Genomic DNA, 14,277 nt, shown 5'->3' on the forward strand with positions numbered 1-14,277 from the left:
TTGCTGAATTCAGAATTTTGTCTACTTTTCGGAAATGTTTAGCTTTCTGGGATCCAGAATTGGTTTCTCACCCATTTTGGTCACTAACTGTAAGGAGGCTGAAAGCACAATTTTTTTTTTAAATGGGGTATGCCCACTAAAATGTCAAAATTGTATTGAAAAATGTAGAATTTCCTAGTAATTTATGACGGAAAGTCTTAATTTTATTAAAGAGATGGAGGCGAGTATTATGCTTCTCGATCTTGCTTTATTTTGAATAGCAGCAGTCAAGAAAACTACATTTCCCATGAGGCTAGAGGAACAGACAGCCAATGGGAAAAGAAAACGTATCGGCATGACCACCAATAATAACACGAACATACTATAAACACTATACTTGACTGCGACCAGCCCTCTTTTTTGATGCGAGGAGGCTAGTCTGTGTAAGAAAATAACGGAATATTAGAAACGACAATGGCAACAGCCAAAATTAGAGAACAAAGTTCTTGGCAAAAGTTCATCCATGACTTGAGGATCGGGAAAACCCAGGAAGCTGAGTGCAGTTTGTGATGAACATTAGGAAGATGGGTGTTCGAACTTGGCGATGTTGGAGGCATCATCCGGCGATCAGGAAGAGTTCTGAGATTGGTTGGTTGTTGCTGTGGGAGGGAAGAAGAATCGACAATGATTAGAGAATATGAGGTGGGATAATACTCGCCTCCGTGTCTTTAATAAAATTAAGACTTTCCGTCATAAATTACTAGGAAAATCTACATTTTATGGCAAGACGGGAGGCTCCTATTATGCTTTTTTAAAGCATGTTAATTATTATTGAGGTTGCTGTATGAATTGCTTTACAATAAAAAGTTCTGAAAACATAATCATTAGACCAGTCAGCCGATCTCAGAATGTCCTCGAGTCTGGAACCTACCCAAAATGCTTTGGAAGCCATTGCACCTCTGGAAGAGTGAGCACCAAACACTGACATGTCTATACCTGCTAAAGTCATGACCCAGCGTACCCATCTGGCTAGAGTAGCAGATGATACAGGTTTATGGGGTTTGCAGAAAGAAATGAGGAGTTGGGATGAGGACATTCTGAGGTTGGCTGTGCGGTCTTCGGAGACTTTGAGACATTGTCCTACACATAATTTGGGTTGATTAGGAAAATAAGGGTAAAACACTGAACGTATATTTGTTTTGGTACGTCTGTTCATAGTAAATAAAAAACCTGTAGGGGAAAATTGTCGAGATGAAATATCTAGTGCTTTGACATCTGATAGACGTTTAATAGAGACTAAACATAGTAACATTGTGAGTTTGGCTGAAAGCATTTTTAGAGAAAGGTCTGTATTGTCCTGCCAGGAAATAAATAAGTTTAAGACAACATTGACATCCCATAGTTTAGAATATTTGGGTAATGGTGGGAAAGAAAACTTTACTCCCTTAAGAAGGTGGCAGATCAAAGGGTGTTCCCTGATCGGTTTTCCGTTGATGTGGGCGTGGTGTAGGGAAATAGCTGACCTATAAAGGTTGACTGTCCTGTAAGACTTACCTGTACCGGCCTGGGCAGAAAGGAAATTTATAATGGGGGTCTTTACCGAATTTAGAGAAAAAGGTAAGAAGGGATTGGTCGATAGAGGGGGTAGAGGTAATATTAGAAGAAAGGGAGGGTCTGGGACATTCAGATCTTAGTTTGGCCCTTGTGGGTTTGTCTAGAGGAAGTCTTAGTCTGGAGGAGATATAGTCGGCTACGTGAGAGGAAGGTAACCATTCAGTAGAGTTAGGGTGGTGGAGGAAAGAAGGGTTAAACATGGGATTGCCGTCTGGGTCCAGAATTTGTTTGGGGTAAATGGGTTAGTAGTCAAATCGAATTTTGTTTTCTTGGGGGGAGGGGAGGGTTGAGATTGGGAGCCCCATATATCTGTGTCATCATCTAGATCATCTAAGTCACCCATGTCATCATCTGTGCCAGAGATGTGAGATACAATAATCTTTTGTGGAGCAGCTAAAACATGTTTGGTCTTTTCGGAACATTTAAGTTTGGATTTCCCCTCCTTAGAAGGAGGCCTTGGAGGAGAATTGTCCTCAATCTGGGGTGAAGAAGTTTCACCAGTCGAGCTAGCGCCATCAGGGGTGACTGTATTGAGGGCTTTTTGGGCAGGCAAATCCTTAATTTTTATTTTTCTGCATTCCCCCGCAGAATGGGCCAGTAAGGATTTGGAGACCATATCCTTTATGGAGGATTGAAGGTTTTTTGTAATTTTGCCCATTGAATTATTAATGGCTTTTGCCACTGAATCATTAATAAAATTGTCAAGGTCTTGGTTAAAGACATCGTCATCGTTATTGGAATTATCAGTCATGTTGTTGTAAATGTAATTTGGGAGAAAAAGGGTTAAAAATAGCCAGTAGAGGCAGAAACGGGGAGAACACGCCCTCGGGGGCATTACCGGTGCGAAGAGGCGGGTTAAATATGCTGAGGTAGATGAGATAGAGCAGACGCTGAAGGGACCCGGTTGTGGAGCATAGAAGCTGTTGTTTTCACCGAGCGCGTCCTTCTGAGGTGAGAGACGGAGCCACGGTGAAGCGCTGCGCAGATAAAACGGCCGTTAGAACGCTTGCGCGTTCCTCAGAAGGCTGGGGAAAGGGGGGCAGATACACTGGGAGGGGGGAGCGCTAAGATGAATATTAAGGAAAAACACGGCCGCGCAGAAGCAAAGCGGCGTACAACAGATATTAAAAGCAAAAGCTAAATAGTAATTGTAATGAGAAACGCGCACATATAATAAATACGAAAAAACTTAGAACACTTATCTTGACTGCGAGCAGCAAGAAAGAGGGCTAGTCGCAGTCAAGTATAGTGTTTATAGTATGTTCGGTGTTATTATTGGTGGTCATGCCGATACGTTTTCTTTTCCCATTGGCTGTCTGTTCCTCTAGCCTCATGGGAAATTTAGTTTTCTTGACTGCTGCTACTCAAAATAAAGCAAGATTGAGAAGCATAATAGGAGCCTCCGGTCTTGCCATAAAATGTGGTTTGCCAATTCAAGTCTGCCTGTTTCTGAAAGCTGGGAAGATGGTGATCTTGCCACCGCAAACCCTTTGCTGATGCCATTTTCAGGGGGAAAAACACAAGCCGCCTTCTGCAGACCTTTTTTCCCATTTTTTTAAAAAACAAAGTTTTCACTGTATTTTGGCTAATTTTTTGGTCTCCTTCAAGGAAACCCACAAAGTCTGGGTACCTCTAGAATCCCTAGGATGTTGGGAAAAAAGGACGCAAATTTGGCGTGGGTAGCTTATGTGAATAAAAAGTTATGAGGGCCTAAGCGCGAACTGCCCCGAATAGCCAAAAAAAGGCTCGTACAGGAGGGGAAAAGGCCTGGCAGCGAAGGGGTTAAATGGAACTGCACAAATAACAAAGCTATACTCTTCCCTAAGCGTCAAAGGGCCTCTTAGATGTGCATGTTTCTTGTCCTTCTTCTGTTCCTATGAATAATTTATCCCCTTACTCCATATTTACAGTCCGTCCTTGGTGTCGTCGCACATTCCCTTTCCACTGACTGCCCGCCTTAGTCCCTCCTCAGTGTCCATGGCTTCCCCGCCCCCTTCTGTGCTCTAGTGTCAGCGCCAGCAAGTGCTCGGAAGGTCCGGCTGTCTCTTGTGCTCGTCCCCATGGCGCTCAGCTGGCGCTTGTGGCTGCGCATTACCTATGCGTCGATGGGGACTCTGATCGGAGTCTCTGCATTCCTGGCATGGAACGTGGCTTTTGGACAGTCCTGGACGGCGGCCATGGGGGGTCTTTCAGGTAGGAAAAAGTCAGGCTGAATAGGAGAAGTCGGTAAATAGAACATCGGGTACAGTAGGGAGGTGACCAGCAGGTGCCGTTGGGAAGGTGAATACGGTTGGGGGTGGAGGAGTATTTGTCAGGTACCGTGGGGAGGGGGCTGTCTCAGGTACTAGGGGCTATCAGTGCCAGTAAGATAAGCGGTAGCATGCACTAGGGATGCCTTCAGGTACAGTTGGCCAGGCTTTTAGATCTGCAAAGACGTTCGTTGTTCAACACCAGGGGCGAGGAAGGCCGCTAATATAAAGTGTCTATCAGGTGTGTAAGCAGAGGCGAATGGCGGAGACCAGTACTGCATGGATGATTGTGAGGTTGTAAATAGATGTGTGCCAGGTATTGAGAAGCGGGTATCCCATTATATGGGCTTTCACATTCAGCAAGGGAGCGACTTTTTCAGTTTCAGAACTGTTGGAATCTTTTGGTGAATAGGGATTGCATACATTCCTACATTTTAGAAAAGGAACGTGGGATATTTAAAAAAAATATCGAGCGAATGTATTTCCTCCGTTGACTTAGTGTACCAGAGGCAATATCAGGCGGGAAACGTCCAAAATAAAGACCTTTTTGGCTTTAAAAAATAAAGTCTCGCGTCTGAGTCGGGTCTATTGGCATGTATGGGATCATTCCGGGTGGAGGAAGGGAGGGGAGCCCAACACATCATGCGAGGAAGGACTTGTGCCGTGTGCCACCTGTGCATGTAGGCCATGTCAAGAAAAGCAGGGAGCTGTAGCGGGGAATTGCATTACTTAGATTGATCTGGGGCGGAGGTATTGTGTGAGTGGGCTGTGGGTACATCATGGAAGAAGTCTATACTGGCACCAGCCAGTGAGAGGTTTTTTTTTAAAGTGGGCTCTGTTAGGGACAGTAAAACGCCGGTTTCGTCTGTGCATTATGTTAGGAAAAATCTCTCAGTGGGTCTGTGCATGCTCAGTAACAGACTGACCACTGACTTTGTATTATGAGGGTAGATCCCCGCGTAAGTTATCCTGCTAACAGGGATCGAGGTCCCAGTTGGTTGATGTATGTATGGTCCGATGCTGAAGAAAGGGAACCCTAATGTCTAAACTAATTGGAGACAACATTGCAGAGGGGCGTAGCCCTCCTTGGCACCCAGTCGGGGGAAAGGGTGAAACAACTTTAAAACTAACATTTTCATCTGTCGGTGACCGGAAACAATGGCAAACGCACCATTAACAATTGCAGACATTACAAATGCAACAGACTCACCAGAAAATTAATTTAGCCATGTAATTAAAATGGTATGGCTGCTGTGACACGTGCACCTGCCTCTGTTATTGTTCCTAGTACAATGACTTTTGTTGGTTATTTCCCCCAAGCATGCATTATTTGAATTAAATAATACTTGTTTGGTCCCGATTACGTTTAAGTTTGTTGGTAATCACTATAATCTCAACATGGAAACTACAGGATTTAATATAGCCGTTGGGTAATTATATCCTGAGTTCATCTCTCACGTATCATTTCCTCCAACACAAGGTTAAGTGCTGCGACCCAAGACATGATGATAACTCCACTCCGCTCACTCCCACATTACACCAAAATTCTTTTCACTGTTGAGTTTCCTTCCTCCACCCTTTAATGTCTCTAAGTAATATTCCACCGAGTTTTGGTTGTTTAGTTCAAACTCTCTGTTTTAAGATTATTAAATTATAAATTGGTCCAGAAAAAACACGCACGATGTTGCGAATACCCCTCAAGTTAATGTAGGGGTCCGATTACTTGTTCCGGTTTCTAAATGCAATGAAAGCAGTTGTAATGGGAGAGCTGAATCCTTCACGCAAAACACGTTTCTCTTCTGATATTTCATATTTCTGAACGTTCATCTCATGTGCAAAAGCTCCTCATTTAGTGTTTATTGGACTCTTAGTCGTCCCACTTCTACCAGTCCCGTCCTTACCTCTCTTACTGTTATGGTTTCTAATTTGTTCTAATGGAATCTAGATTTCTCACGACGGAAAGTCTTAATTTTATTAAAGACACGGAGGCGAGTATTATGCGTTTCTTTTCTTACTTTAATAAATAGCAGCAATCAAGAACAATACTTCAATTCCCAGAAGGCAAAGGAACAACAGTCAATGGGAATAGAAATGTAGTTCAAACAATGTACACCAATCACAAGTATGCAGGGGCATTGTGACATCACTTGACTGCGAACAGCCCTCTTTTCTTGCGAGAGAATCAATGAAAGTTAAACAATGGAACAATAGAAAACAGAATAAGAATTGCCATAATAAAAGACAACACATCGGAACAAAAGTTCAAAATCCAAGGTAGCCAAGACGGGTTACTGTAGGTAGCTGACGCGGAAAGAGCAGGTTGAAGAGTAGACAACCAAGCTGAGGTCCGAGACTTAAGTGGAAGCTTGAGTGATGGCCAGCGGTGCTAAAAGAAGGGAGGGAAAGATAAACAACGAAGTTACTGGAAGAGAAGGGATAATACTCGCCTCCGTGTCTTTAATAAAATTAAGACTTTCCGTCGTGAGACTAGGAAAATCTAGATTTTATGACAAGACCGGAGGCTCCTATTATGCGAGTTTAAAGCATATTAATTACATCCAGAGACACACTATTAATAGGTTTACAGTAAAATACTCTAAAAACATTGTCATTAGACCAATCTGCAGATTTAAGAATATCTTCTAACGGGAGCCCGCCCAGAACACCTTAGAAGCCATAGCTCCTCTGGAAGAATGGGCTCCGAACATAGAAGTATCTATGCCCGCCAGCGACATTAACCATTTAACCCACCTGGCTAGGGTAGCTGCCGAAACAGGAGAGTGGGGTTTTCTGAATGAAATCAATAATTGGGAATGAGAAGAGGATCTTAAATCTGCAGTCTTTAGTTCATAGGCTTTTAAACATTGTCCAACACATAATTTAGGATGATGAGGAAAATATGGATAAAAAACAGAAGCTAAATTAGTCTTAGTTCGACGAAACACCTTAAACAACACCCCATAGGTGTAAATTGTCTATTTGAAATATCTAAAGCTTTAACATCTGAGATACATTTTATAGACACTAGGCACAATAATAAAGTCAGTTTAGCCGATAACATTTTCAATGAAAGCATGGAATTATCAGGCCATGAAAGAATGAATTTTAAAACAATGTTAACATCCCATAAATGACTGTATCTAGGTAAAGGAGGATTGGAAAATTTTACTCCCTTTAATAATCGGCAAAGTAATGGATGTTCTCCCACCGGTTTTCCATTGACCGGTACATGGTTTGCCGAAATAGCTGATCGATATAGGTTGATTGTGCGAAAAGCTTTATCTTTACTGGCCTCGGCCGCTAGAAAGTTGATGATATAAATCAAATCAGCTGAAAAGGGATCAATGTGTTTTCCCAGACACCAGCTGTGCCAAATAGACCAGGCTGATGTATAGGCCTTTTTTGTGCCTGGGGCCCAGGACCGGGAAATGTATTGGGAAGCCTCTGTCGAAATGCTCGGGAAAGATTGAGATTGTCTGAAATTTTCCATGCTGACAGGGTTAATAGATTGTCCAATATGAGGGGATGTGGTTGGCCTAGAGGATCCAGAAGTAGATCCGGGAATGAAGGAATCAAAATCGGGAAATCTATTGAAAGCTCTAGAAGAGCTGGGAACCAGGTTTGAGATTGCCAAAAGGGGGCTATGAGAATTAAAGAGGCTTCTTGGCGTCTGACATGAGATAGGACCCTGCTGATCATAAGGAAAGGGGGAAAGGCGTAATTGAGGGAGAGGGACCAGCCCTGTAAAAAAGCATCTGATGCCAAGGCTAATGGATCTGGACGCCAACTGTAAAACTGAGGAAGGTGGGCATTGAGGCGAGAGGCAAAAAGATCGATTTGTAACGGACCCCATTTGTTGAGAATGATGTGGAAAATTGAAGAGTGCAGTCTCCAATCGCTTGAGTCCCGAAGGTGATGGGAATGCCAATCTGCCACTAAATTCTGAGACCCCGGAAGGTATTCTGCATGAACCGAAATGTGGTTTGAAAGGCAAAATTCCCAAAATCCCTTGGCTAATTCCGCCAGAGGTTTGGATCTTGTGCCCCCAAGATGATTTATATACCGTACTGCAGAGATGTTGTCCATTCTGAGGAGAATGGCGCAACTAACTCGTTTTTTTTACAAGGCTTCTGATTGCAAAGGAGCCGGCAAGCATCTCTAAACAGTTTATATGCATTTTGGACTCCTCTGACGACCATGTGCCTCCAGTCGAGATTGGTCCACACCGGGCCCCCCAGCCGGAACGGCTTGCATCTGATTCTAATACTAGATCTGGGGCTGATGCTAAGATAGTCCTTCCGTTCCAGGCCTCTAAATGGTCTATCCACCATTGAAGTTCTGTGCGCGATTCGTCGTCTAATGGAATGATATCTGCGTACGAGAGTCCTTTTCTTAAGTGACGAATTTTCAGCCTTTGAAGAGCTCTGTAGTGGAGAGGACCAGGGAAAATGGCTTGAATGGAGGAGGAGAGGAGACCTACAATTCGTGCTAGCGTTCTGAGAGATATCTGAGAGCTGCGTAGGAAGTATTTCTGATTTTATTGTCTTGATCTTTGCAGATGGAAGCAAAAGTGAGGCAGAGATTGAGTTTATTTGGAAACCTAAGAATTCTATAATTTGAGAAGGGGTCAGAATAGATTTTTCTCTGTTTATGATGAAACCCAAGTCTGAAAGGAGTGAGCATGTAAGGGATAGGTGAGACAAAAGGGATTGAGGCGACTGGCTCATTATTAGGATATCGTCGAGGTAGATAATGTGACGGACACCTTGGGCTCTGAGAAAGGCTACCACCGGTTTCATGATCTTGGTGAAACACCATGGGGCGGAAGAGAGACCGAAGGGTAGAAAGGTAAAATGAAAGTACTGGTCTGACCATTGGAATTGAAGAAATTTCCTGAAATGGGGGCTGTCGGAACCACCAGATACGCGTCTTGTAGGTCCAATCACACCATCCAATCCAGTTGAAGAAGAGTATCTCTGAGATGGAGGATGGTTTCCATCTTGAAATGGTGATAAACTACAAACTGATTGAAACCCTTTAGGTTTATTACAGGTCGCATTTTTTTGTTTTTCTTGAGAACTAGGAAAATTGAACTTGTGAAGCCCGTAGGATCGGGGAGGGTAAGAGCGATGGCTTGCTTTTGCAATAGAGATTGAACTTCTGAAGTAATGAGGGAAGCCATCTCTGCGGAAAAACGAGGAAGAGGGGGTAACTGGGTCTGAATAGGGGTTGCATAAAGTTCTATGGCGTAACCTTGAACAGTGTGTAGAATCCAAGGATCTGCTGTAATTTCCAACCACTTTGGTAGGAAAAAACGGAGACGTCCTCCTACAGGTATAGAAGAAGGAATAAGACTTGCTTGGCTGAGGAGAGGCTCTCGAGTTCCTGAAGCGTCTGGAACGGAAACCTCTTGATCGTTGGGGGTAAAATTGCAGCCTGTACTCTTGGTAGGGCGTGTTGTGGTGTCCTCTGGAACCTTGATAGTAGTACGAACGGCCGGCAAAGCGGTTCCTGCCTCTGCCAGCCCGTGCAAAAACCCGCTGGGCAAACATCTTTTTTAGAGATTGCTGGGCTTTATCCAATGACGTGAATGTTGAGACATACTTGCTTAAATCTTTGATAAAAGACTCCCCAAATAGAGCACCGTCTGTGCAAGCATTAGGTTGAATGGTTGCCAGATTGACCAGTTTAGGGTCAAGTTTTAGTAGTAGACCCTTACATCTTTCGTGTGTAAGTGCAGAATTTGCGTTTCCTAGCAGACAAAAGGAACGTTGAACCCACAAGGTAAGCTCTTCGGGATCGGTGAAAGAGCCATCGATTCTAGCTGCTTCAGCAATATCAAAAATTTGAGTTAGGGGACCCATAATGTCAAGTAATTTGTCCTGGCAAGAGGCCCACGCTTTGTCCACTCCTTTGCGTGGATCCTTGCCCAATTTTGTGAAAAAGGTCAAAAGGGGTTGATCAATGGAGGGAGTAAGGGAGATATTACCGGAGAGGGAGGGGCGAGGACACTCAGATTTTAGCTTTGCCCTAGTTTTTTGTCCAGAGGGCAGTTAATTTTAGCGGAGACATATTGGGCAACATGATCAGCGGGAACCCATTCCGTAGAGTTGGGGTGAAGGATATTATAAGGGTCAAACATCGGGAAACCTTCAGGGTCTAGGATATTGGAAGATTTAAGGACAGATGGTTTAGATTTCTTGGGGGGGCGGGGGGGGGAGAATATGAACCATCATCACCAGAAGAGGACACATCGGAGTCAGAATCCGGGTCCGGAAGGTCATCATCCGTATCGGGAATAGACGAAATTATCAGAGGAGGAATAACGTTCTTTTGCTTGGATTTATGTTTTAAATTTACTTTTGAGGTTGGTTTCCCAATGTCCAAATGTTTATACTCCTTGGAGGGAGCCTTTTGAGGAACCGCGTCCTCTGCCACATGTGAGGAAGACTCACTTTTCTTTTGCGTCAATTTTTTTAGATTTTTAATGGGAGAAAGGCGCTGACTGCATTCCCCCGCAGCCTGGCCCACATGGACCTAGATAACATGTCAGAAAAGGAAAGTTCTAAATTTTTTGCATAGAGGAAGAAACTGCTTGTTGAACAGAAGTTTTGATGAAGGCAGACAATTCATGTCTCACATCGTCAACCTCCAACGAAGGAGAGTTATCCGAATCTATGATAAAGCTATAGAAAACCAGGGACTTAAAGGGTTAAGAAACCAGTAAAATTACAAAGCTCCGCCTATGGGCGTCGCTAATCCTGCCAGACAAGGGAACACAGGAGGAGGAAGAGGACTGGGGCTCCTGTGAAGGCAGGAGGTAAGGGCGAAGGAAAAGTTTAACCGGGAAAAAAAAAAAAAAAAAAAAATGGAAATAAAATTCAGTCCAATGCAGGGAAACGAGCGCTCAACCCGAGCGTTGGGAAAATGTCTATTTATAGACAGGGGGCTCCAGCGAGTGGACGCGCTCTGTCTGAGGCGCCGGGTTTCCTCAGCGTGTGAAAATAACTGACGCTGAAGAACCCCGGTGGAATGGAGAGAACGCGAGCTGACGCGCGCAGCAGGGATTCGGAGGCGGTTGGGGGAAGCGCGAGGGGTGCTACTAGGAATGCGGCAACATGCCGACTGTCAAAGTGCAAATACGAGTAAAAGCGCGTATGTGAAGCGTGAACGCAGTAAAAATCGAATGCAATTATATCTCAATAATAAGCAACAATGAAATAATTTTTTACAAACGGAGACAAGATAAAATGGTACTTAGCTTGACTGCGAGCAGCAAGAAAAGAGGGCTGTTCGCAGTCAAGTGATGTCACAATGCTCCTGCATACTTGTGATTGGTGTACATTGTTTGAACTACATTTCTATTCCCATTGGCTGTTGTTCCTTTGCCTTCTGGGAATTGTAGTATGTTTCTTGACTGCTGCTATTTATTAAAGTAAGAAAAGAAACGCATAATAGGAGCCTCCGGTCTTGTCATAAAATCAGAATGCAACAAGGTATAGCTCCTCACTAACTGCCAACAATGGTTTTGTAGATTGTTTCATGCACTGCGCTATCAGTGTTTTGCTCCGAACAAGGTATTTTAAATAACAGCAATGTTTCTTTTCCCTTTTTTTCTGCGGCAAGAAGGGTACAACTATATTGTCTCTTATAAGTTGATTTCCACATTTTACAGACTGGCTAGATGTGCCTGAGGTCCCATATCTTCGACATTTGCTTCCTTTCATTTTCGTGGCTGTTGACAACAGATTTAAAACCTGTCACTCAACTACCAAATTTATCTCGACGACAATGTTTTTTTTAGAGGGCCCTTAGTTAACATGTGTACGCACATATATATGTCCTTTTGTACATATTTGGGTACATTATCAAAAATCGTTTGGTAGTACTACTAGCAAATGAAATAATATTGCTTATGTTCATTCTTATCTATATTTGCTATATTGGTGGTTCATTTTTTCTCACCAGATAAAAAGATAGACAACTAAAATATATCATTTTTCTTTAATGCGTTCTACCCATTAGTTCATTTTACGTGCCTTCGTACGATGACGTGGCCTGTGGCACTAAGCTATGACGACAGCACAGCTTTGTCTCTAATAATATAAGTAAACGTTTTACACCGTATTGAATGCCAACTGCCCTGGGTGTATTTTATTAAGATAGTATAGATACAGTCCACTAAAACATTATCTAAGTTTTCCACAGTGAAGGAAATAGCTATGTAAAAGTTATTTAGTTAAGACATTAGGAATTGAATGCATGGCATTAATTATCCTGGCATTGGACATCTTTGTGCACACTGGTTCACATTTAATGCATTAAAGTATTTCAAGAGAAATGATCTGAATCCGGCTTACTTCACAATACCATGTCCTCATATTGTCTATTTGGATTCATTTTAAAACTTTGACCATATCGTGCTCTACATGAGTTCTGATATCGTGCATGTTAGACTTTTTATCGTTGGCGTGGTCTCCCTTAACTTTTTTGCCTCTTGTTTCCCAAGTTGTTGATGTGTGCTGGACTCTGATTTAGCTGTTTCTGTGACTCTGGGCACTTTACCACTGCCAGCCAGTGCTAAAGTGCAAGTGCTTCTGTACAAAATCTGTATGTAATTTGGCTTATCCATGATTGGCATATTCGTTTTATTAGTAAATCCCTAGTACAGTGCACCACAGGTGCCCAGGGCCTGTAAATCAACTGCTACTAGTGGGCCTGCAGCACTGGTTGTGACACCCACATAAGTAGCTCTGTAATCATGTCTCAGACCTGCCACTGCAGTGTCTGTGTGTGCAGTTTTAACTGTAAATTCGACTTGGCAAGTGTACCCACTTGCCAGGCCTAAACCTTCTCTTTCTTACATGTAAGACACGCCTAAGGTAGGCACTACGCAGCCCCAAGGGCAGGGTGCAGTGTATGGTTAAGGTAGGACACATAGTAATGTGTTGTATATGTCCTGAAAGTGAAATATTGCTAATTTTGTTTTTCACTGTTGCAAGGCCTGTCCCTCTCATAGGTTAACATGGGGGCTACCTTTAAATCTGATTAAAGTGTAGATTCCCTTTGGGAGCGAATGGACATGTGGAGTTTGGCGTCTCTGAGCTCACAATTTGAAAATACATCTTTTCGTAACGTTGATTTTAAGATTGTGTTTTTGAAACTGCCACCTTTTAGAAAGTGAAAATTTTCTTGCTTATACCGTTTCTGTGACTCTGTCTATTTGTGGATTCCCTGTCTGGGTCAGTTTGACAGTTGGGCTAGTTGCACCTCATACTAGACAGTGACACAAAGGGAGCAGGGGTGCAGCCTGCATATCCTGATGAGCCATCTGTGCTAGGAGGGAGGGGAGGAGTGGTCCCTCACACCTGAAAGGGCTGTGCCTGCCCTCACACAATGCAGTCTCCAACCCCCTGGTGAGTGTCTGGGGCCTGGCCTGGGCAAGGCAGGATTTCACATTGAAGAGAGACTTTGCTGTGAAGTAGGCCTACTTCAAAGGAGAAATTGGGTATTAGAAGGGCACCCAAAACCACAGACTTTAGAACACTTCTGGAAACCAAGAGGAACCTCTGCCTGGAGAAGAGCTGAGGAAGAAGAGCTGCCTATGACTGTGCTTTGTGGAGCTATCCTGCAGTTGCTGCTTTTGCCAGAGTAAGAGGGCAAAGACTGGACTTTGTGTGCCTTTCATCTTGTGGAGATCTCCAAGAGCTTGATTCAGAGCTTGCCTCCTGTTGTTAGAAGTCTCAGGGACAGCAAAGAATTCTCTCTGCCAGCACCTGGAGTCTTTGGGGAGACTCCTACTCTGCCCTCTGGTGCTCATCCATTTTCTGGGACCCTGAAAGGAGAACCTTGCAGCCAAAGATGAAGAAATCCACGCACAGAATGCAGTGTGGGGAAAAGATCGATGCAACTCCGATCTGCGGCTGGAAAATCGACACGCCGCCGGCTTTGTGGCTGAAAATCGACACTTGCCTGCAACACGACCAAAGAATCTAAGCACAGCGCTGGAGAAATGACACGCAGCATCGCTGACGGAGGCTGGTGAGATCGCAACCTGTGCTTTGTGGTTTTCGGATCATCGTGCGGCTGGATTTCCGACGCAAACACCGCTGGGTGTGTAAAAACAACTGAATGCCTGCCCGGACCCGAGAGTGCTGACCAAACCGACGCATCGCTTTCCTGCAGAGAGAAGAAACGACGCTACCCGACAAAAGGAGAAATGACGCAAGGTCTCGCTCCTGAGTGAAATCGACGCATCGCAAGCCCTTTTTGACGCACACTCGCCCGTGCAGGGTTATTTTTGACGCACCCAAGGTACATTTTCACGCTAACAGTGTTAGTGTGTGTTTAAAACTACATGAGTACTCTTTTTGCTTTTTAATTGATAACCTGACTTGTGTATGGTGGATTTTTGTTGTTTTGGTCTTGTTTTGTT

The 14,277-nt window shown here is 43.7% G+C and overlaps 1 protein-coding gene across 1 annotated transcript in view; it reads left to right on the forward strand.

Moving 5' to 3' along the window:
• The first annotated feature begins 3,560 nt into the window (after positions 1–3,560).
• Positions 3,561–14,277, forward strand: part of SLC48A1 (solute carrier family 48 member 1) — a 222,354-nt gene continuing 211,637 nt past the window's right edge. Inside the window, exon 1 of the mRNA XM_069231040.1 lies at positions 3,561–3,786. Coding sequence (XP_069087141.1) covers positions 3,654–3,786 — 133 coding nt within the window. The 5' untranslated portion in view covers positions 3,561–3,653. The remainder of the gene's footprint in view (positions 3,787–14,277) is intronic.

This window comes from Pleurodeles waltl, chromosome 4_2, assembly GCF_031143425.1.
Source record: "Pleurodeles waltl isolate 20211129_DDA chromosome 4_2, aPleWal1.hap1.20221129, whole genome shotgun sequence".
In the NCBI taxonomy this organism is placed as follows: domain Eukaryota; kingdom Metazoa; phylum Chordata; class Amphibia; order Caudata; family Salamandridae; genus Pleurodeles; species Pleurodeles waltl.